General features: G+C 42.0%; 2 protein-coding genes across 3 annotated transcripts; one reads left to right on the forward strand and one right to left on the reverse strand.

Annotated features, from left to right (window-relative positions):
* Nucleotides 1-1,125: 1,125 nt before the first annotated feature.
* Nucleotides 1,126-6,204, forward strand: LOC116360017 (interferon-induced protein 44-like). Of its 2 annotated transcripts, none has more exons than XM_031814460.1 (8): nt 1,126-1,267; nt 2,439-2,545; nt 3,231-3,264; nt 3,570-3,771; nt 4,257-4,409; nt 4,495-4,687; nt 5,136-5,236; nt 5,636-6,204. In XM_031814460.1, exons 2-8 carry the CDS (start codon nt 2,494-2,496, stop codon nt 5,801-5,803), a joined length of 903 nt encoding a protein of 300 aa, XP_031670320.1. In that variant the 5' UTR covers nt 1,126-1,267; nt 2,439-2,493; the 3' UTR covers nt 5,804-6,204. The 2 variants fall into 2 exon arrangements, with proteins under 2 accessions (XP_031670320.1, XP_031670319.1); XM_031814459.1 differs by having other exon boundaries at nt 1,127-1,267; nt 2,458-2,545.
* A 5,879-nt stretch (nt 6,205-12,083) lies between these two features.
* Nucleotides 12,084-16,438, reverse strand: LOC109877322 (interferon-induced protein 44-like). Its single transcript, XM_020469603.2, is given in 7 exon segments — nt 12,084-13,065; nt 15,178-15,278; nt 15,424-15,595; nt 15,692-15,757; nt 15,760-15,846; nt 16,006-16,207; nt 16,392-16,438. Coding segments are annotated over 7 exon segments (864 nt in total). The 3' UTR covers nt 12,084-12,876.
* Between the last annotated feature and the right edge of the window lie 8,211 nt (nt 16,439-24,649).

The raw sequence follows: 24,649 nt of genomic DNA on the forward strand, positions 1-24,649 counted from the left end.
TTCATAAAATTTGCTTTGTTAAAATCCCCAGCTACAATAAATGTTGCGTCGGGTTATGTGGTTTCCAGTTTGCATAAAGTCCAATGTAGTTCGTTGAGGGCCGTTGTGTTATCAGCTTGAGGGGGAATATACACGGCTATGACTATAACCAAAGAGAATTCTCTTGGGAGGTAATACGGTCTGCATTTAATTGTGAGGTATTCTAGGTCGGGTGAACAAAAGGACTTGAGTTTCTGTATGTTATCGCAATCACACCATGAGTAGTTAATCATGATACATACATCACCGCCTTTCTTCTTCCCAGAGAGTTCTTTATTTATGTCTGTGCGATGTACTGAGAACCCAGCTGGCTGTATGGACAGGGACAGTATATTTCGAGAGAGCCATGATTACATAAAACAGAATATGTTACAGTCCCTGATGTCTCTCTGGAAGGGGATCCTCGCCTGAGCTCGTCTACTTTATTGCCCAGAGACTGACCATTAGTGAGTAATATACTCAGAAGCTGCGGATGGTGTGCACGTCTCCTTAGTCGGACTAGAAGTCCACTCTGTATATCTCTTCTCCGCCGGCGGTGTCTTGGAGCAGCCTCTGGGAAAAGTTCCATTGCCGTAGGGGGTACGAACAATTTAGGAAATTCGTATTGCTGGTTGTAATGTTGGGGATTCACCTCCGCTCTGATATGCAAAAGTTATTTCCAGCTGTAAGTAATAGCACAAAAACAATTCTGGGATAATAATGTAAGAAATAACACATCCCAAAGAATACTGCAAAGTTGCTTCGGAGCTAGAAGCAGAGCTGCTATATCTGCCAGCAACAATACATATTCCTTACTTACACCCAGAATAGTTATTTCTCTAAGCCAATCTATTTTGTCATTGTTGGTCTTACAATATGTTTTTAAAACCAGATTTTGTATTTGTTTTCATAAATGACTTTTTTCCTTTTCTTGTTGGCACAACAAAAGTGGCCCTTGATTAAAATGTATTATGTCTTATCAGCTAATGATATTACAATGTGTTGAAATGTGGGATTGTATTTTGAAGGTTTCCTCGTTACCATATGAAGACGATGTCATCAATTGTGCTGCTGGCAGAATAGAACTGAGTGGGACATTCTTTATGCAGATGAAACCAAAACAGAAACTAAAAACCAAACAAAAATAACTATCCTTCGAAGGGTATAAAAAGGAGTGTCAGACTTAACCTTGACACTTATTTGGGACTTCATCGAATTCTTGACACATCTTATCACTGGAAGACTTGAGGTAGGCTATAGACAATTTTGGTCCATTTGTTTATTGTTTTACCGTTGATGTTATGTTCAGAAATTAGGCATAAATAAAATGGTGGACTTTGCAGATGGCTTCGAGCTACCACAAGCTGAAGGAAGGATGAACTGCCTGTCACTATAATACCTCCATCTAAAAAGGCCCTGTTCACACCTGTTGTTTACACCTGATTTTTGTGATACAATCACCATGATCAGATTACTGTCCAACTATGATCCAGGGAGTCCACACCAGGGTTTGCGTCAGTTCTGAATTGAACTGAGGATACATTTTGAATTCCAATTCACATCTTGAGTTTGAATTATAAATTGTCTGTACTGTAAAATGTGACAGTTACCCAATCTACTAACCTATGTGCCTTTACTCTGTGAATGGTCGGTCAAAGTCTGTCTACTATTTAGTGTTGTTAGGACATTCAGTCCTCTTTTACCTATCATAAGGTTCAAAGTGAACTTGTTGTATGATAGGACCAAATAGGCCTCCCGGGTGGCGCAGTGCCATCAGAGACTCTGGGTTCGCGCCCAGGCTCTGTCGTAACCGGCCGCGACCGGGAGGTCCATATAGATATATATATTTTAAGTGACATGGTTTTAGAATATGTCTCTTGTTGCATTGGGACCAGATTTCCTGGTGCCAGCCTGTATGAAAATTTGTTGAAAGATATTTTTTATTTCAAAATAATATTTTCTAGTTTACACCAACTATTGATGCCATAAGTCAATGGTGCTACCTGTCAATTATTTTAGAAGCCGGTATAATTATGATTTGAATTGTTTGACCATCCAGATCTGTTTACACTTGGTTGATATACAGATGCAATTGGTCCCTGATTACCTCCGGAAGTGGTCTGTAAGATCAGATCACAATCATATCACAATGCGTCTTTAATTTTCTACCCTGTAAAAAAAAATGTGGGAACAATTATAAAGTGGACAAGATGAAGACAAAGGATGCATGTGAGCACTGGGTATAAACGAGGCTAGTGAATAAGAAAATCAAATGTATTATTTTTATATTGTGTGTGTGTGTGTGTGTGTGTGTGTGTGTGTGTGTGTGTGTGTGTGTGTGTGTGTGTGTGTGTGTGTGTGTGTGTGTGTGTGTGTGTGTGTGTGCGTGTGCGTGTGTGTTTTTATTTGCTTGTTTAGAGTATTTATTTTGTATTTCAGTTGAAACAAACTGAAGAATAATTTGAGGAGAAAGGCATGGGGTTGTTTAAATCCAAACCTAGCCCTCCACCTCCACCTCCATCACCAGGTAATTAGTATGTTTATATGTATGCAGGGGTTTAATCACCATTTTGTACTTGATGGTGATGTTCCCAAAATGTTAACTTTTTCATAAAAAATTGTTCCAGAAATGTATTAAACTTCCATTGAAATACATGCAAATTCTTATTTTCAATGACAGCCTAGGAACAGTGGGTTAACTTTTTGTTCAGGGGCAGAATAACAGATTTGTACCTTGTCAGCTCAGGGGTTTGAACTGACAACCTTCCAGTTACTAGTCCAACACTCTAACCACTAGGCTACCCTAAAGGGTTGACACTTCTTACCTTACCTGGGCTGCTTTCAACTGACAGAAAGAGCCACCAAAAACATCAGCTACGTTATTGTTTCATACTGTATATAGGCATAAAACTTCTTAAGGTAAAAAGGTTTTACTTTGAGTTTGAGGACATTGTAATGCTTCTCAAGGAAGGAGGCTAAATAGTTTTGTAACATAGCTAAGGGAACTTTCAGAATCTATGGAATGGGTACATGGAGTAATTTTGGGGAGTATCATGCCTTTTCAATTTCAGTTCTGGGGAGAGTTTTGCTTTTAAATATTTAGTCCAGGGGAGTGTTATGTAATTTGAAATGGATGAAATGTCAATATTTAATGAAAAATATTTAGTGAGAAGTTCTTTATCAGAATATGTACTGACTCTTTTGTTTAACAGCTTTTAGCAATGAATGGAGACGCACACCTTGGGGGTAAGTTCAGCATACACTAACCTTTTCAGATGCACAAAAATACATGCAAATCTGAGAAGTGTAAGATTGATCACAAGTCTAATTTGTTTGGTCTCAGGTCACTATAACTCCAATGTGGATGTTTATGTTGTAATCTACCCTAATACACCTACTTATATTTTATGATGAACCAGAGAGAGACATATTTTTAAGTAGGGGTGGAGGGTTGTTGAATTAAGTGCTTCAGAACTTAATCAGGATTTAGCCTCTTTAACCCTTTAACTCTTTCTTTAACACTTTCTCTGGTTTCTACTACCATCTGACAGTCAGAAAGAGGAAATGCTGCAGAAACTGAAAGACTATGTGCCTGGAAACCCTCAGGTGAAGACTATCAGAATCTTCCTCCATGGACCAGCTGGAGCGGGCAAGTCCAGCTTCATCAACTCCATCAACAATATCTTTCAGGACAAATGTATGAACATTGCCTTAGCTGATAATTCCTTTGCAGGTGCAAGCTTCACAAGAAAGGTACATTCTTAGGTATTATGTGAGACATTCAAAGTAGCACAACAATATATATATATATATTAACCTATATCTAACATACTGTAACTGTATGGACTAGAACAGGGGTAGGCATCTAGATTCAGCCACAGGGTGATTTTTGTCAGAGTGTATGATCGGGGGGCTAGAACATAATTATAATAATGTGTACACTGCAAATTGACTGCAACTAAGCCCCAAAAGAGATTGTTATTTTCAAATACTATCATTTCATACATTGATTACATTGAGACACGATCACGTCTTTTATTTTTATTTGTGGGAGTACTTGGGAACAAATATTTTAAAATATTTGCTAAAAGAAAAATCACTTGCAGGCCGGTTTTGAACCCCGGGCCGCCTGTTGTCGACCCCTGGTCTAGAAGGTAGACAACTGACATGAGTATTGAATTAATGCCGTATGGTTTTTATACAGTACGTAGTTGTAATTCTGCAATGTATTTCTACAGTATGAAACCCACAAAATTGTGAAAGAAAAACCTGGAACCTACTACCCCTTCCTCTTCTATGATGTCATGGGGCTGGAGAATGGTATTGACAAAGGAGTTGATGAGGCGGACATTGTCAAGGCCCTGAAAGGGCATGTAAAAGAGGGTTACATGGTATGAACTCAACACAGCAACTTCTCAGTCTGTAAATATGTTTGCTGTCTATAATAAACATTGTTTCCCCCTCCTTTTTCACCAGTTTAATCCTGCATCACCTTTAGAAGAGGAGAATGAGTACTATGTCAAGGCCCCCACTCCATCTGACACAGTTCACTGCCTAGTTAGTGCAATACCAGCTGATAAACTACCTATGATGAATGCCAACAAGAATGACGAGACGAATGATATCTTCAAGAAGATGAGAACCATCAGACTAGCTGCAAGTTACATAGGTAACAAGGTTTTATGGAACATTGTTTATAATATATAATGTTGTGGCGGGGCCTCATCATACATTTGACTAGTCGGTGCTTATCAGCCCATATCAGAGCAGAGTTTGAACCCTGGGGCGCGTTCAGCAGTATGCAACGTTTTGGATCGTTCAGATAGAAATATTTAGTGTAGAACAAACATGCCTCTCTGACCTATAGACCAAGGAATCATGTCCTCTCTGGTCATGACATTTCTATCTGCAACATTCAACAACATTTGGAAAATGAAGGTTGCCCTGGTCTTGAACCCAGTTTTAAATATGCATTTTTTCACTAATAACACAGTATATTTTCATGTAAAATTAACAAATTATTTAATACATTCACAAACTGATGTGATACTTTAGACGTTTAGTAGTAATAAGATGGAAGAGACACAAGATTCAATTGGTTTCCATGTATTTGGCAGGGATTCCCCAAATGGTTATTCTCACCAAAGTGGATTCAGCCTGTCCATTAGTGAGGGAAGACCTGAAAAAGGTCTATCTGAGCAAGTATATAAAGAAGAAGGTAAGTGAATGATATTTTGAAAGTTTTGCTAGAAATGCAAGTATTTGCAAATTTGGAGCTCCATAATCTCTCTTGATGAGGAAAACATTTACAAGTTATGTCTGTCGGGAGACTGTGTCATATGACTGATAATGAGGAACAATTATTTTGGTGCGCTGGTTTTGTGTTACTGGCTATTTGGATTATACATACGATTTCGCAGTTTTCATGAGTTTCATATCTCGGACTGGTTCCGGGTTGCCAAGATAAGCACTCCTGGACCAGAGGCCCTGGCCTACAGTATGAAATAAATGGTTTGAGGGAGCACTTTAATTTATGCTTTTTCGTCTTCCTGGGAGATACATGTCCAAGTGTTATTCTACTCATCTGATTGAATTGCAACCATATTCTTTCTTGCAGATGGAGCAGTGTAGTAATGAACTGGGGGTACCAGTGAACTGTATCCTGCCTGTGAAGAACTACCACGAGGAAATCGACTTGGATGATGACATGGATGTGCTGCTATTGAGAGCACTGAGGCAGATGGTGGACTTTGCAGAGGGCTTCAAGCTATCACAAGCTGACTGATGGATGTACAGTTCTCGATCTACAGCGTGTCACTGTATAATACCTCCATCTAAAGAAGCCCTGTTCACACCTGGTATTTACACCTGACTTTTGTGATCCAATCCCCATGATCAGATTACTCTCCAACTATGGTCCAGTGCGTCCACAAAAGGGTTGGCATCATTTCTGATTTCTAACTGAAAATTCATTTAGAATTTCATTCAAATCTTGAGTTTGAATTATAATTGTCTGTACTGTATAATCAACTGCTTCCCAATTTGCTTATCTATGTCCCTCTACTCTGGGAATGGTCTGTCAAAGTCTGTTAGTGTTGGTAGGACATTCATTAAACCATAGTTTCAGTCCTCCTTTACCTATTGTCACGTTCTGACCTTTATTTCCTTTGTTTTGTCATTATTTAGTATGGTCAAGTCGTGAGTTGGGTGGGCAGTCTATGTTTGTTTTTCTATGATTTGGGTATTTCTATGTTTCGGCCTAGTATGGTTCTCAATCAGAGGCAGGTGTGATTAGTTGTCTTTGATTGAGAATCATACTTAGGTAGCCTGGGTTTCACTGTGTGTTTGTGGTTGATTGTTCCTGTCTCTGTCTTTGCACCAGATAGGACTGTTTAGGTTTTTCATGTTTATTGTTTTGTAGTGTACATTTACATATTAAAAGAACCATGGACACTTACCACGCCGCATATTGGTCCTCTGATCCTTTTCGCCTCTCCTCTTCGGAAGAAGAGGAGGAAATCCCTGACACCTATCATAAGGTTCAAAGTGAACTTGTTACTGTATGATATGGCTGAGTAGCTATGTCTATGCTCATATTTTATAAAGTGAGTGTCATAATTGTTGCAGTCCTGGATAATTTACTGTACATTTACAGACTATAGATTGAGATGCGTTTATTGGTCAATTGCACACAAGGTCCAACCGAAATGTTACTTCAGCTTTTAACCCAACCCCTCCGAAAGACACACATACATACATACACATACAGGTTTTGGAGAGGTGCGAGGGGCTGCCACACTGTGTGCCCTGGGACCTGTTGTTGTGGGGTGACTTGCTCAAGGGCACAACAGCAGGCTATGGCATCTGGGATTTTATACCAGCAACCCTCCGGTTGCCAGCTCACTTCCCCACAGAATTGTCCCATCGGACCCGGGATTTGAACTGGCAACCCTCTGGTTGCTGGCTCGCGACTAACCTGACATCGTTGAAAATTTGCATTCCAGTGGTATGTGTCCTATATATGTATTTCATAAATTAAGTGTCAACTAACTCTATCGGAAATATGGTACTGTGCAACGTCAACACACCTCTGAGGACACAGAAACAGACCCGTTTGAAATAGTGTCTCTAGAAATTGTGTTTTCAAATAATGATTTAAACTAAGTCAATACACTTAGACAATATGCTCATGTGGAACACCAACATGGGATTGATTGTTTGGTATTGTTTGTTCAAGTCTACTTTCAAAAAGGACATAACCTGTTCTTACTAATCAGTTTTCCCTACCAGCTTCAGGCATGACAATAGTGAAAGTAAAAGTTAGAGGCCCCTCTTACATCAGTGAAGTCTAGCCACCTTATCAAGGTCACTGTTGTTAGGCAAGCATTTACTGGTTAACCTAGTGCCATGTAAATGCAAATTAATAACTTAAAAATCATACAATGTGATTTTCTGGATTTTTGTTTTAGATTCCGTCTCTCACAGTTGAAGTGTACCTATGATAAAAAAATTACAGACCTCTACATGCTTTAAGTAGGAAAGCCTGCAAAATCGGCAGTGTATCATTTACTTGTTCTCCCCACTGTATATGAGTTCTGTTTTACTCACAGACATCATTCAAACAGTTTTAGAAACTTCAGAGTGTTTTCTATCCAAATATACTAATAATATGCATATATTATCAACTGGGACTGAGGAGCAGGCAGTTTTCTCTGGGCACCTTACTCATCCAAGCTACTCAATACTGCCCCCCAACCATAAGAAGTTTTAACACCATCATATCAGACCTCAGTTCTTTTAGCTCTAATACCAGGTCAGGGGGGAGTTTTGGTGTGTTCTGTTGGTGACGGGCCGCTGTGGCATAGCCATTTTCCTTTTGTTCTGTTTCTCTGTCTCATTAGCACATGCAGTGTTCAGTTTCTCTAGAAGCAGCTCATCTGTAGTTTTTGTGTCTAGGAGATGTGGCTGCATGTATGTTGTTATTTTGTTGACCAGTCAGGACAGTATGCATGAACATGCTCTGGACCACTGCTGGGACATATGTGAGGACAGACTGCTTTCTGTAAGGCAAATAGGATTTTCTGTCTCATATCTAAGGAATGGATTAGAAAATTTTGTGGGGTCTCTTTGCTGCTCTGGACTTCTGATGTGAGTTGGCTATACGGTTCTGTTGCACCTTTCTCTTGGTAGTGAGATTTCAGTATAAGGGCTTCCCGGGTGGCGCAGTGGTTAAGGGCGCTGTACTGCAGCGCCAGCTGTGCCATCAGAAACTCTGGGTTTGCGCCCAGGCTCTGTCGTAACCGGCCGCAACCGGGAGGTCCGTGGGGCGATGTACAATTGGCCTAGTGTTGTCCGGGTTAGGTAGGGCTTGGGCGGTAGGGATGTCCTTGTCTCATCGCACACCAGCGACTCCTGTTGCGGGCTGGGCGCAGTGCGCGCTAACCAAGGTTGCCAGGTGCACGGTGTTTCCTCCGACACATTGGTGCAGCTGGCTTCCGGGTTGGATGTGCGCTGTGTTAAGAAGCAGTGCGGTTGGGTTGTGTATCGGAGGACGCATGACTTTCAACCTTTGTCTCTCCCGAGCCCGTACGGGAGTTGTAGTGATGAGACAAGATAGTAGCTACTAAAACAATTGGATACCACGAAATTGGGTTGAAATTCACAAAAAAAATATATAAAAAAATAAAAGAGATTTCAGTATAGAGCCCCACAGCGGAGGTGTCACGCCCTGACTTTTATGTCTCTATTTTGGTTTGGTCGGGGCGTGAGTTGGGGTGGGCATTCTACGTTGTTTTTCTATGTTTTCTATGTGTTTGGCCTGGTATGGTTCCCAATCAGAGACAGCTGTCTATCGTTGTCTCTGATTGAGAACCATAGTAGCCTGTTCCCACTTGGTGTTGGTGGGTAGTTGTTTCCTGTTTTGTGTTGTATCACCTTTCAGGACTGTTTCGATTTTCGTTGTTTCACTTTGTTATTTTGTATTTCGTGTTCAGTGATATTAAATTAACATGGACACTTACCACGCTACATTTTGTTCCGATCTTTCCTGTACCTCAGATGAAGAAGATCGTTACAGGAGGTTTCATAAAACCCATAAAACGAAGCAGTCAAACGGAGAAATGGTTCCAATAATTTTTCCACCATACATTTTTCCAATACACACTTAAAATAAGGTCTGTGTTTCGTGTAGGCTTACCCTGCCGTGAGGTTTTGATAACCAAAATCTCTCTAGGTCTAGGGCAAGGTGACTTATCTATATATTCAGCTCTATCTACTCAGATTTTAAAATTCTGATTAGCATCAAAGTAGACATAATACAAAACTACAAATCCCTGCAAGCTCCTGCACGTCATCTCTAGCTGACACCTTCGCTAACAAGTATTGTTTCAATTTAAAACTTGCACGAGGCAGTTCACAGAATTGTCCATTTAGCCAATTCATTTCAATACTGCATTAAGCTAACATTAGATCGTTAATCCAGAGATTCTAACCTTTGCCTCGATTTAGCAGTCTCGTACGGATCATCATGGCATTTGTAGTTTTTATAATAGTCAAATTAGCAGCTAATTAGCGTTTCATTTTTGGAGGTAAATACAGGCAAATATATTGTTAAAAGTTCCCTTGTTCCAGAGAGATTTACACGGTTATCAAAATGTCAAGCTAGGGTAAGCCTACATAAAACACAGTTTTATTATTAGTGTTTCTAAAATGAATGGTGGAAAAAGGATTGGACCCATTTCCCTGTTTGACTATTATGACTCATACTGTGGCACTCTATTCTCCTCCGTGTGTGGAGAGTAATTTCTGACTTTCAATCCAGATAGCTCCACATTTGCATCCCTGGTGCAATAGCTCTTACCACTGCATCTTACCACTTACCACTAGCTCTTACCACTATTTCTATCTCTGGATACCCTGTAGTCAGTCCGTTTTCGATTTGGTGAGCTAGACTGGAGAACGTGAGTCTGTCTATCTGGCATGGTTCACCTATTTGACCGGATATCTTGAACTCTTTGTGCCATACTGTGGCGTGTCCCTGTATTGGCACTGTGTTTTGAGGAGGGTTGTGTCGTCTGGTTTGTGTCTGTGTCACTTCCTTTTTGTTAACGAGCTCCTGCATCTCACTTTCCTTTTGCTTTAGTGAAGGCCTTAATTCACACAATTCTGTATACATCTGGCCCTTCTTTGGACACTGTGTTAACAAACCTCCAACCGAGCTTCAATGCCATACAGCACTCCTTCCGTGGCCTCCAACTGCTCTTAAACGCTAGTAAAACTAAATGCATGCTTTTCAACCGTTCGCTGCCCGCACCCACCCGCCCGACTAGCATCACTACTGTGTACGGTTCTGACCTAGAATATGTGGACAACTACAAATACCTAGGTGTCTGGCTAGACTTTAAACTCTCCTTCCAGACTCATATTAAACATCTCCAATCCAAAATTAAATCTACAATCGGCTTTCTATTCCACAACAAAGCCTCCTTCACTCACGCCTCCAAACATACACTAGTAAAACAGACTATCCTACCGATCCTTGACTTCGGCGATATCATTTACAAAATAGCCTCCAACACTCTACACAGCAAACTGGATGCAGTCTATCACAGTGCCATCCGTTTTGTCACCAAAGCCCCATATACTACCCACTACTGCGACCTGTATGCTCTAATCGGCTGGCCCTCACTACATATTCATCGCCAGACCCACTGGCTCCAGGTCATTTATATCAATTACAAGCAATATAGACAGCAACCTTTCTTTGGCACGTAGGACATGTCGGCCGTGAACACAAACTTAGAGGAATTGATAGACTTGTTCCTTGTATTCAATAGCTTTTTATTTATTTCTCCATTATTTTACCAGGTAAATTGACTGAGAACACGTTCTCATTTACAGCAACGACCTGGGGAATAGTTACAGGGGAGAGGAGGGGGATGAATGAGCCAATTGTAAACTGGGGATTATTAGGTGACCATGATGGTTTGAAGGCCAGATTGGGAATTTAGCCAAGACACCGGGGTTAACAGCCCTACTCTTACGATAAGTGCCATGGGATCTTTAATTACCTCAGAGTCAGGACACCCGTTTAACATCCCATCCGAAAGACTGCACCCTACACAGGGTAGCGTCCCCAATCACTGCCCAGGGACATTGGGATATTGTTTAAACCAGAGGAAAGAGTGACTCTTACTGGCCCTCCAACATCACTTCCAGCAGCATCTGGTCTCCCATCCAGGGACTGACCAGGACCAACCCTGCTTAGCTTCAGAAGCAAGCCAGCAGTGGTATGCAGGGTGGTATGCTGATGTGGGAGCTCTGGCTTGTTTTTTCGTACTCTTCCTACCATTGTCAGCTCCCTCTTGAGGAGCTCCTGTCCCATCTTGTGCGAAGTAAAGAACTTATCACATGTGATGTTGTGGCCTCGTTCCTGTATCACGTCCAGGACAACCCGAATCCCTTGATTTGACACACTGAACTCTGAGAAGTAGTTGGTGAACCAGGCGAGGCAGTCAACGCTCCCCATCCAACCTGACTGAGCTTGAGAGGATCTGCAGAGAAGAATGGGAGAAACTCCCCAAATACAGGTGTGCCAAGCTTGTAGCATCATACCCAAGAACGCAATGCTGTAATCGCTGCCAAAGGTGCTTCAACAAAGTACTGAGTAAAGGGTCTGAATACTTTTGAAAAATATAATATTTCAGTTTTTTTTTATGAATAAGCACAAATTTCGAAAACCCTGTTTTTGTTTTGTCATTATGGGGTATTGTATGTAGATTGATGAGGGAAAAAAAAACATTTAATAAATTGTCCTATCTGTTTAATCCAGGTTTCAGTCTAATGACCTTCATCAAGATTTATCTTCTAACATTTCTTTCTATTACTTGATTCCATGTTCATGTGAAAAGGAAGCACAGATTAGAGATGTCTGAGGTCTCTAACAGACGTTTGATGTGATCATGTGATTTACTAAAAGAGCATAGCGAGAGGGGGACATCTCTCCAAAACCAAAACCAACAAAAGCCAAACAAAAGACAATCGTCTGAGACAATGATTTATATACAGTGCCTTGAAAAAGTAATCATATCCCTTGGCTTTCTTCACATTTTATTGTGTTACAAAGTGAAAACCTGTTCCCGAACCACCTCCTCCCACTGCTGCTGGCCTTTGCAGATTCTGCCATTATGCTCCGTTGTCGGTAATGTGCTTCACCAGGGGGTCGGCAACCTTTTCCATTTGGAGTGCCAGTTTATCTTAACATTTCTACCGATCTGCGTGCCAGTTATGATCTTAAGATGCACATTTTCATGCAACAGTTTCATTTGTTTTATTAATAAAGTCGTCATATCGCAATCATTGATCATTGTCATGTGATTAATTAAAATGATTCCCAATTATGTAAAATAACTAAAGCCAACAAATGAAAACATTGTATAAAATATTCTGGACCCTCAGAGTTTCCGGCACCAGTGAGCTCTGGACAGACACAGCTGTAGGCTATTTGCACAAGGAATAAGAAGTAATCAGGTAGGCCTATTTTATGACAAATAATGTGTCCGCTCAACAATGAGAACTGTAAAAGACTAATAATAATATATTGAATACATTAACAGAAATGACGGTCACCAAACAAACAATGTAGATTAGAAATTCTGGGAATTAACGGTAAATGTACTACTAGTGATACTGGTGTGACATCCCCACGGCCTCTGCAATAGATTAGTCCACTGAGACAGGCGTCAATCAAGACATGCCACAAAAAAAACAGCTGGACTAAACAATTCGACTACCAATAGCATATCGACCAATTAATCGACCAGTCGACTAAATGGGGTCAGCCCTAATCTACATGCATCCTCAGTTACCTTGTGGGGTTATTTTGAGAGGGATATTTTTGATGAAGTCATCTGCAAAGTCCACCATCTGCCTCAGTGCTCTCAATAGCAGCACATCCATGTCTTCATTCAAGTCAATTTCCTCATGGTAGTTCTTCACAGGCAGGATGCAGTTCACTGGTACTCCCAGTTTGGCACTGCACTGCTCCATCTGCAATGAAAGAATACAGTTGGAATGCAATGGAATGAGCTGTAGCTGTCATGGATCCCCTGGTACTGCTGCTCATTCTGTTCACCAGGTCCGGAGGTCGACGTCACCGGCATTCTAGGTTTCACTGAACTGGTTCATTACCACCAACCCCAGACTGTCTAATTACGCACACCTGGTTCCTATTTCCCCCTCATTAGTAATTGTATATATGTGCCCTCTGTTCACCGTTGTATCGTTAGTTATTGTTTCCATGTCCGTTGGTTGTGTGAGTACCTATGCGTTGGTTCAGCGGTTGTGCTGCGTGTTTTGTGCATTGTGTATTACAGGTCCCGTGTCGTTCTACGAGGTTTACCCTCGCTCTTTTGTTTGAGTACATCCCAGTGTTTTGTATGCGTGTTTGTTTTGGGTATATTAAAAAGCCCTATTATGTATTCCTGCACCTGTCTCCAAATCCTTTATACCACTTTGACAGTAGCCTATATCTATATATACACACTGCTCAAAAAAATAAAGGGAACACTTAAACAACACAATGTAACTCCAAGTCAATCACACTTCTGTGAAATCAAACTGTCCACTTAGGAAGCAACACTGATTGACAATAAATTTCACATGCTGTTGTGCAAATGGAATAGACAACAGGTGGAAATTATAGGCAATTAGCAAGACACCCCCAATAAAGGAGTGGTTCTGCAGGTGGTGACCACAGACCACTTCTCAGTTCCTATGCTTCCTGGCTGATGTTTTGGTCACTTTTGAATGCTGGCGGTGCTTTCACTCTAGTGGTAGCATGAGACGGAGTCTACAACCCACACAAGTGGCTCAGGTAGTGCAGCTCATCCAGGATGGCACATCAATGCGAGCTGTGGCAAGAAGGTTTGCTGTGTCTGTCAGCGTAGTGTCCAGAGCATGGAGGCACTACCAGGAGACAGGCCAGTACATCAGGAGATGTGGAGGAGGCCGTAGGAAGGCAACAAACCAGCAGCAGGACCGCTACCTCCGCCTTTGTGCAAGGAGGAGCAGGAGGAGCACTGCCAGAGCCCTGCAAAATGACCTCCAGCAGGCCACAAATGTGCATATGTGTGCTCAAACGGTCAGAAACAGACTCCATGAGGGTGGTATGAGGGCCCGACGTCCACAGGTGGGGGTTGTGCTTACAGCCCAACACCGTGCAGGACGTTTGGCATTTGCCAGAGAATTCGCCACTGGCGCAGTGTGCTCTTCACAGATGAAAGCAGGTTCACACTGAGCACGTGACAGACGTGACAGAGTCTGGAGACGCCGTGGAGAACGTTCTGCTGCCTGCAACATCCTCCAGCATGACTGGTTTGGCGGTGGGTCAGTCATGGTGTGGGGTGGCATTTCTTTGGGGGGCCGCACAGCCCTCCATGTGCTCGCCAGAGGTAGCCTGACTGCCATTAGGTACCAAGATGAGATCCTCAGACCCCTTGTGAGATCATATGCTGGTGTGGTTGGCCCTGGGTTCCTCCTAATGCAAGACAATGCTAGACCTCATGTGGCTGGAGTGTGTCAGCAGTTCCTGCAAGAGGAAGGCATTGATGCTATGGACTGGCCCGCCCGTTCCCCAGACCTGAATCTAATTGAGCACATCTGGGACATCATGTCTCGCTCCATCCACCAACGCCACGTTGCACCACAGACTGTCCAGGATTGCAGGAGTCCAGGAGTCCCTCAGGAGACCATCCGCCACCTCATCAGGAGCATGCCCAGGCGTTGTAGGGAGGTCATACAGGCACGTGGAGGCCACACACACTACTGAGCCTCATTTTGACTTGTTTTAAGGACATTACATCAAAGTTGGATCAGCCTATAGTGTGGTTTTCCACTTTAATTTTGAGTGACTCCAAATCCAGACCTCCATGGGTTGATAAATTTGATTTCCATTGATCATTTTTGTGTGATTTTGTTGTCAGCACATTCAACTATGTAAAGAAAAAAGTATTTAATAAGAATATTTCATTCATTCAGATCTAGGATGTGTTATTTTAGTGTTGCCTTTATTTTTTTGAGCAGTGTATATATGTGTGTGTGTCTATGGCTTATTGTCTTATAATAAAGAATTCTAGTATGGAAGCATTTTTTTTTACTCACCTTCTCCTTTATGTACTTGCTCAGATAGATGTTTTTCAGGTCTTTCTTCACCAATGGACAGGCTTCATCCACTCTGGTGAGAATAACCATTTGGGGAATCCCTGCCAGAGCAAACTGATTTAATCCAGCAGTCCTTTTTCTCTCCAGGCAATGCAATGATGTTCATACTCAAAGACACAGTATACCTATAATACTATTCGTTTGTATAGCCAACAAGTACTACTAAACAACATTTTGCCCTCTTACCCATTTCAGCGGCAGCTAGTCTGACGGCCCTGATCTTCTGGATAACACCTTCTCTCAAGAAAGCCATTTTATCAGCTGGCATGACAATGACCAGACAGTGAACTCTGTCTTCTGAACTGGGGATCTTTATGTAGCCAGGATCCTCTTCTGATAATGGTGACATGGGATTAAACTAGCCAAGGATGAGGAATAAAAATGTGTTTTAATCAATACTAACTGACTGAAACAGATTCCTTGGTGATATTGTGTTTTACTTTATTCACATTACCTTGTGACCCTCTTTTACATGGCCCTTTAGGGCGTTGATTATGTCATCCTTATGCACACCTTTGCCACACTGCTTTCCTGCAGACCCATGACATCATTGAAGACAATGGGGTAGTAGATTCCATGTTTCCCTTTTCCAATTTTGTGGGTTTGGTACTGTAAAATAGGATGTGGCATTTCTTATGAATTATATGCAGATTTGAAAGCATTGCAATTTTGAGTTTGCAGTAATAATTCAAAATAGTTCATAGGCATTTGTGGTAATGTTGTGGTTTCAATCAATGGGTTTCATATAACACTTGGTAAATAACTAACTTTTTTGGTGAAGCTTTCACCTGCAATAGCACTGTCAGCTAGTGCAATGCTGGTAGTGTGACCCTGAAAGACACTGTTGATGAAGTTGATAAGGCTGGACTTGCCCGCTCCGACTGGTCCATGGAGGAAGACTCGGATACTCTTAATTTCAGGGTTTCCGGGAACATAGTCTTTCAATCTCTGCAGTATTACCTCTTTCTGACTGTCGTAGGGGAGTAGAGAACAAGTTTAGAGGTAGACTCAGCGACATGACACAGCAGGCGGTTTCCTGCTTACAGAAATCAACAGCATGTGCCAAGACTGACACATAAATTGGGAAGGCATAATTTGTGACGAGCCAGAAGTGGCCATTTTGGTTGGTTTGCAGTCTGTTTTATTGTTGTTACTGCATGTCTGTAAGCAGGAAGTCGCCCCATTTGTATGATGCTGTCATATTACCGAGAGTACCTTTTTAACAAATAGACACACTTGGAATGATGCCATTTAGTTAAATGTTAGGTTTCGATGGGAGGTGAACAGTGTACACAGTATTTTTAAACGTACCCCCAGGGTGTGATCCTCCATTCCTTTTCAAAAACTGTTAAACAAACATATGTAGATATAAATGCAATATACTATGATATACTACTAGGACCTTGGATCATACTAACAAAACTAATTCTAAATAGTACCAGATAGGGGTTCTTTGGCTTATAACCATAGGGGAAACCTTTTTGGTGCTATATAGAACCCTTTTTTGAAGGTTATATGAAGAAGCTACATAGCACCAACAAAGGGTTCTGCTATGGTTACAACTCTTTTGGATCTTTATAGAAGAGCTTTTATGCTTCTTTATAGAACTTTTATGGTGAAAGTTTATTTATAGAACCCTTCTCAATCTGCAATGTTTTTTGTAGATTCATTTGATCCATGGTTATACAGGGTTTTTATTCTGGTCAGCCATTTTATATTGTTAACATTCCATAGCTAATGTGTTAATTGACAAGTTGAATCATGTGAGCTACCACTGGAACAGCTGAGAGTTCCTGAGGAGAGAATCGAAAACCATTTAGTCAACTGTTCTCTATTTTTTAAATATATTTTTTTACATTTATTTAAAACATGCAGTGAAACCGCTCAACATTTACATCACATTGTCATCTAACAGACTCCCATCCAGTGACCCACAGAAGCAACCAGGGTCAACGCCCTGCTCAAGGGCACGTCGACAGATCTCCCACAAGGTCAAAAACGGGGACGCGAACCAGCGACCCATCAGCCCAAGCTCGCAACCGCCAGGCCACCAGCTCTCCCAAGATCCCCCCCAGTTCCCAAAGAGCTGCCCTTCAAACCCCCCCCCCCCCCCCCCGCACTAACCCCCCCGAGAAATGTTTTATAATTCCACCCCCCACATCCCCCAAAGCGCCAACAACCAACAAAGGAAAACAGTAATAAAAAACTAAAGACATCAAGGCCAACTGACTATGTTTGAGTGCATGTATGGCACTATTTACACGTGTGTATGAGTGTCCGTGTATGTGCACATGAATGAGAGTGTTTGTATATGCATGTGTACAAACACCTGTGCAGCATCAGCCTTGGGCAAACAGGCATTAGTTGTAGCAACAGTGCCCCTCCGTGTCATTCAAACTTACCTTGTGCTTCTAGTTCCGACAATGCAGTAATAACCAACAAGTAATCTAACTAACAATTCAAAAAAAAACTACTGTCTTATACACAGTGTAAGGGGATAAAGAATATGTACATAAAGATATATGAATGAGTGATGGTACAGAGCAGCATAGGCAAGATGCAGTAGATGGTATCGAGTACAGTATATACATATGAGATGAGTATGTAAACAAAGTGGCATAGTTAAAGTGGCTAGTGATACATGTATTACATAAGGATGCAGTAGATGATATAGAGTACAGTATATACGTATACATATGAGATGAATAATGTAGGGTATGTAAACATTATATTAGGTAGCATTGTTTAAAGTGGCTAGTGATATATTTTACATCATTTCCCATCAATTCCCATTATTAAAGTGGCTGGAGTTGAGTCAGTGTGTTGGCAGCAGCCACTCAATGTTAGTGGTGGCTGTTTAACAGTCTGATGGCCTTGAGATAGAAGCTGTTTTTCAGTCTCTCGGTCCCAGCTTTGATGCACCTGTATTGACCTCGCCTTCTGGATGATAGCGGGGTGAACAGGCAGTGGCTCGGGTGGTTGTTGTCCTTGATGATCTTTATGGCCTTCCTGTAACATCGGGTGGTGTAGGTGTCCTGGAGGGCAGGTAGTTTGTGCCCGGTGATGCGTTCTGCAGACCTCACTACCCTCTGGAGAGCCTTACGGTTGTGGGCGGAGCAGTTGCCGTACCAGGTGGTGATACAGCCCGACAGGATGCTCTCGATTGTGCATCTGTAGAAGTTTGTGAGTGCTTTTGGTGACAAGCCGAATTTCTTCAGCCTCCTGAGGTTGAAGAGGCGCTGCTGCGCCTTCTTCACGATGCTGTCTGTGTGAGTGGACCAATTCAGTTTGTCTGTGATGTGTATGCCGAGGAACTTAAAACTTACTACCCTCTCCACTACTGTTCCATCGATGTGGATAGGGGGGTGTTCCCTCTGCTGTTTCCTGAAGTCCACAATCATCTCCTTAGTTTTGTTGACGTTGAGTGTGAGGTTATTTTCCTGACACCACACTCCGAGGGCCCTCACCTCCTCCCTGTAGGCCGTCTCGTCGTTGTTGGTAATCAAGCCTACCACTGTTGTGTCGTCCGCAAACTTGATGATTGAGTTGGAGGCGTGCGTGGCCACGCAGTCGTGGGTGAACCGGGAGCACAGGAGAGGGCTCAGAACGCATCCTTGTGGGGCCCCAGTGTTGAGGATCAGCGGGGTGGAGATGTTGTTGCCTACCCTCACCACCTGGGGGCGGCCCGTCAGGAAGTCCAGTACCCAGTTGCACAGGGCGGGGTCGAGACCCAGGGTCTCGAGCTTGATGATGAGCTTGGAGGCTACTATGGTGTTGAATGCCGAGCTGTAGTCGATGAACAGCATTCTCACATAGGTATTCCTCTTGTCCAGATGGGTTAGGGCAGTGTGCAGTGTGGTTGAGATTGCATCGTCTGTGGACCTATTTTGGGCGGTAAGCAAATTGGAGTGGGTCTAGGGTGTCAGGTAGGGTGGAGGTGATATGGTCCTTGACTAGTCTCTCAAAGCACTTCATGATGACGGAAGTGAGTGCTACGGCCAGCTGGTCTGCGCATGCTCTGAGGGCGCGGCTGGGGATGCCGTCTGGGCCTGCAGCCTTGCGAGGGTTAACACGTTTAAATGTTTTACTCACCTCGGCTGCAGTGAAGGAGAGTCCGCATGTTTTCGTTGCAGGCCGTGTCAGTGGCACTGTATTGTCCTCAAAGCGGGCAAAAAGGTTATTTAGTCTGCCTGGGAGCAAGACATCCTGGTCCGTGACTGGGCTGGTTTTCTTCTTGTAGTCCGTGATTGACTGTAGACCCTGCCACATACCTCTTGTGTCTGAGCCGTTGAATTGAGATTCTACTTTGTCTCTATACTGACGCTTAGCTTGTTTGATAGCCTTGCGGAGGGAATAGCTGCACTGTTTGTATTCGGTCATGTTACCAGTCACCTTGCCCTGATTAAAAGCAGTGGTTCGCGCTTTCAGTTTCACGTGAATGCTGCCATCAATCCACGGTTTCTGGTTTGGGAATGTTTTAATCGTTGCTATGGGAACGACATCTTCAACGCACGTTCTAATGAACTCGCACACCGAATCAGCGTATTCGTCAATGTTGTTATCTGACGCAATACGAAACATATCCCAGTCCACGTGATGGAAGCAGTCTTGGAGTGTGGAATCAGCATGGTCGGACCAGCGTTGGACAGACCTCAGCGTGGGAGCTTCTTGTTTTATTTTCTGTCTGTAGGCAAGGATCAGCTTCGTGGTCAGTGGTCAGCTTTTCCGAAAGGAGGGCGGGGCAGGGCCTTATATGCGTCGCGGAAGTTAGAGTAACAATGGCAAGTTCCCTACTTCCTCCCGCTGCCACATCCCTCCACCATTTTTGGGGTAATGCTGTAATCAATTTGTTTTAATCTTCGATTGAGAAGACCTTCTGATTACTTCATGAAATACATAACTCTACCTGTCACACCTTGATCTGTTTCACCTGTCTTTGTGCTTATCTCCACCCCCCTCCCTGTGCCGCCCATCTTCCGCATTATCCCCAGCGTATTTGTACCTGTGTTGTCTGTTTCCAGATCGTTTTGTTTCATCAAGCCTACCAGCGGTTTTTCCCATGCTCCTGGCTTGCGTTAGTCTGTTAGTTTACTACTTTTCCAGGTTTTGACCTTTCTGCCTGCCCTGACCTTGAGCCCGCCTGCCGTTCTGTACCTTATCACACCACCCTGGATAACTGACCTTTGCCTGCCCTTGACCTGTCATTTGCCTGACCCACCTGTTTTTGTAATAAACTTTTGTTACTTCGAATCTGTCTTCATCTTAGTCTTCTCCTGAGCCTTGACTACCATTCCAATTTACAATATCATTTAAAAACAAAATACCCTTTTCAAACATCTTTTCCATAAATACGGGTCTTTTATCGAACAGCACATTTGAATTCAGCCATTGGAAAGGGGACATGGCAATCTGCACAAATGCAAAAATGACATTTTTAAACAATGTTGGGGAATAATCAGAATTGGTTGGTAACATAGGTAATATGTTTTATATTCATCATATGTTTGTAAGTTACTTCTCATCAGAATGTTATTTTTGTATAATACTGTGGCGGGGTTTCAGTATCTGTTCTATGTCAAGACTAAGTTGTTTGGGCCGGAGAAAGGGGAGAGGTCAAGCGTGTATCTCTTGGCTCCACAATGTCTGTGTGCCAGTCAGGGTGTCTCTGTGATCTTGTCAAGATAGGATGGATTTGATATATGGCTGTTGATATAGAGGATTTGTTTATGGTCCTGAGTTTGAGAAGAGAAGAGAACATAGTTTAGGAGACAAAGGTGAACGATAAATTATGTGTGTTTTTTGCTATTAAAGGATCTCAGTTGCAATATGGAAGGGACTCTCAGAGAATTCATTGATAGACACTGAATTGATCTGAGAGTCACAGGGTTGTGATAGAGCTCATATAATTAAAGATGGACTTTGATAACTAACTCTGACTTGTGTGTGGTTTGCTCTCATGACTTGGTAAATAGAGGAAATTTCCACAACAACAATGGATGAGCTTTTCTTAGTAATCTACTTGGAAACAATTTCGATGGCCATAATGATTAAATATGGTGACAGTGGACACCCTTCTTAGATGTTTCATGTTTATCTATTATTTATAGTAGTTGCCGTACATTATCTCCAATGTATCCTCCATGTAATAAACCTGTCTGATCAGAATGAACAATACCTGGTAAAACCAGGTGTGTACTATGCATTTCGCTAGTATTTTTGCATCACAACATTGAAGTGCTTCCAGTTTTTAGACAGACTGGATCATTATATTTGCCACCTGGGTCTTGTTTTAATAATAGTGACATCAGAACTTCCTGATGTGTACCTGACAAACCACCATTTCTATAGGAGTAGTTTAAACAAGAAAACAATGGAGCTTTTAGTATGTCTAAAAAGGCTACTGGTATTCCATCAAGCCCTGAGGTTTTTTCAGAATGAAAGGATTTAATAGCCTCAAAAGTTATTCCTCTGTAAATTGGCCTTAGTGCTGATCTTTTTGTACATTTGCTAATTTTCAATTTTTTATTATTTGGAAATACATTGCAATGTCTGTACTGTGAGACGCCTAAGACAGCGCTACAAGGAGACAGGACGGACAGCTGATCATCTTTGCAGTGGCAGACCACGTGTAACAACACCTGCACAGGATCAGGACATCCGAACATCACACCTGTGGGACAAGTACAGGATGGCAACAACAACTGCCCGAGTTACACCTGGAGCGCACAATCCCTCCATCAGTGCTCAGACTGTCCGCAATAGGCTGAGAGAGGTTGGACTGAGGGCTTGTAGGCCTGCTGTAAGGCAGGTCCTCACCAGACATCACCGGCAACAACGTCGCCTATGGGCATAAACCCACTGTCGATGGACCAGACAGAACTGGAAAAAGTGCTCTTCACTGACAAGACGCGGTTTTGTCTCACTAGGGGTGATGGTCAGATTCGGGTTTATCGACGAAGGAATGAGCATTACATCGAGGCCTGTACTCTGGAGTGGGGTCGATTTGGAGGTGGAGGGTCCATCATGGTCTGGGGCTGTGTGTCACAGCATCAAAGGACTGAGCTTGTTGTCATTGCAGGCAATCTCAACGCTGTATGTTACAGGGAAGACATCCTCCTCCCTCATGTGGTACCCTTCCTGCGGGCTCATCCTGACATGGCCCTCCAGTATGGCAATGCCACCAGCCATACTGCTCATTCTGTGCGTGATTTCCTGCAAGACAGGAATGTCAGTGTTCTGCCACGGCTAGTGAAGAGCCCGGATCTCAATCCCATTGAGCACGTCTGGGACCTGTTGGGTTGGAGGGTGGGGGCTAGGGCCATTCCCCCCAGAAATGTCTGGGAACTTGCAGGTGCCTTGGGGGAAGAGTGGGGTAACATCTCACAGCAAGAACTGGCAAATCTGGTGCAGTCCATGAGGAGATGCACTGCAGTAACTAATGCAGCTGGTGGCCTCACCAGATACTGACTGTTACTTTTGATGTTAATTTTGACCCCCCTGCCCTTTGTTCAGGGACACATTATTCCATTTCTGTTAGTCACATGTCTGATGAACTTGTTCATTTTATATCTCCGTTGTTGAATCTTGTTATGTTCATACAAATATTTACACATGTTAAGTTTGCTGAAAATAAACGCAGTTGACATTGAGGACATTTATTTTTTTGCTGAGTTTATAATTCAGAGAATCATAGATGACTCCGTCTTTATAATATTATTTTTGGAGATTCAGGAAGAATTTGGTGAATATTTCTCCATTTGCCATCCAGTTTGCTTTATTTGTGTAATAGATTACATTAGATCTTTCTTGAATAAGTTCCTCCAGTTCTTTTTGTTTTTCCTCTAACTTATATTGTATCTCTGTAGTATCATTTGTATTGCTATCTACCTGTACTATTAGTTAATTTATTTCCCTTGTTAATCTTGTCTCCTTAGACAGAAACTGCTTTTGTATTATTGATGAAAATGGAATTGAATTACCTCTGAAGGTACATTTAAAGGTTTCCCAAACAATAAGGGATTTGCTGAACCTACAGTACCAGTCAAACGTTTTCGACACACCTACTCATTCAAGGGTTTTTCTTTATTTTTACTATTTTCTACATTGTAGAATAATAGTGAAGACATCAAAACTATGAAATAACACGTATGGAATCATGTAGTAACCAAAAAAGTGTTAAACAAATCAAAATCTATTTTCAAATACAGATTCTTCAAAGTAGCCACCCTTTGCCTTGATGACAGCTTTGCACACTCTTGGCATTCTCTCAACCAGCTTCATGAGGTCGTTACCTGGAATGTATTTCAATTAACAGGTGTACCTTGTTCAAAGTTAATTTGTGGAATTTCTTTCCTTCTTAATGCGTTTGAGACAATCAGTTGTGTTGTGACAAGGTAGGGTGGTATAGAGAAGATAGTAAAAATGGTATAAATAAAGAAAAACCCGGAATGAGTAGGTGAACCAAACTTTGACTGGTATTGTTTATTGCACTGGGAAAATTCTGTTATAAATTATTTTGTCTTAATTAAAAATAAATTGTCCTCCAGTAAACTTTGGGTAAATTTCCAATATCCTTGTCCACGTGAAAATTTTATGAGAGTTATGTGAAGGCCAATTAGATAATTATCCGATCACATTCTGTCTCCTATTAAAACTTTTTAAACCTTTGATGCAAGAGAGAAAGAGACAAGAAAGTAGTCAAGACGACTAGCTTGATTAAGTCTCCTTCATGTTTATCTCACTAGTCTCCAAATATCCACTATTTCTAATATGTCCATACTATTTGTGATTTCCTTAAGGGTACGGTGATGATAGTTTATAGAGTGATTTCCATTACGGTCCATTCAGGTACTTAACATTGTGTTATGGTCTCCCACAATAGTGATTTGATTGTTTGTTGCCTGTAAATTCAATAAATTGGTATAAATATTTTCGAAGAAGTATGGATCATCCTGATTTGGACCATATAGATTAATGAGCCAAACCTTTTTTCATCCACAACCGTTCTCAATTGACACAAGGTTATGCGACTCTTTCACAAGACACTGTCACTGGCCATAGTCATATAATATTTGAATAAGCTACCTCCCCTACATTTTAATTATCACTAAAAAAGCAAAGAACCCTTTTGTGAACTGCAAAAAAACATTGAAGAGCTCCAAAGGTTTTTGAGTCATTATGATTCCACATAGAACCACCAACCTTCACATTACAATTTTGTGTGTGCGTCCTGATGTATTATGAAAACGTTTTTCTGTGAATTTGATGGTTTATATTTTGTATTTTTATAAGTAAATGGTCCTGTAGTGAGCAAATAAAGAGGTTGGCATAAAATCATGTGCCGAGCTGCTATGATGCACCAGACACATAGGATGTGAACTGAGTTCAACCGATACAGGAACAGAGATAGCAT

Source organism: Oncorhynchus kisutch, unplaced genomic scaffold (assembly GCF_002021735.2).
Source record: "Oncorhynchus kisutch isolate 150728-3 unplaced genomic scaffold, Okis_V2 Okis06b-Okis10b_hom, whole genome shotgun sequence".
NCBI lineage: Eukaryota > Metazoa > Chordata > Actinopteri > Salmoniformes > Salmonidae > Oncorhynchus > Oncorhynchus kisutch.

What these genes read in the sequence shown, in the direction of transcription:
- LOC116360017 (XM_031814460.1), top strand. Translation starts at nt 2,494, where the DNA reads ATGGGGTTGTTTAAATCCAAACCTAGCCCTCCACCTCCACCTCCATCA. An exon ending in GTGCAAGCTTCACAAGAAAG is followed by an intron (nt 3,772 to 4,256) that starts GTACATTCTTAG and finishes GTATTTCTACAG; the next exon opens with TATGAAACCCACAAAATTGT. An exon ending in GCAAGTATATAAAGAAGAAG is followed by an intron (nt 5,237 to 5,635) that starts GTAAGTGAATGA and finishes TCTTTCTTGCAG; the next exon opens with ATGGAGCAGTGTAGTAATGA.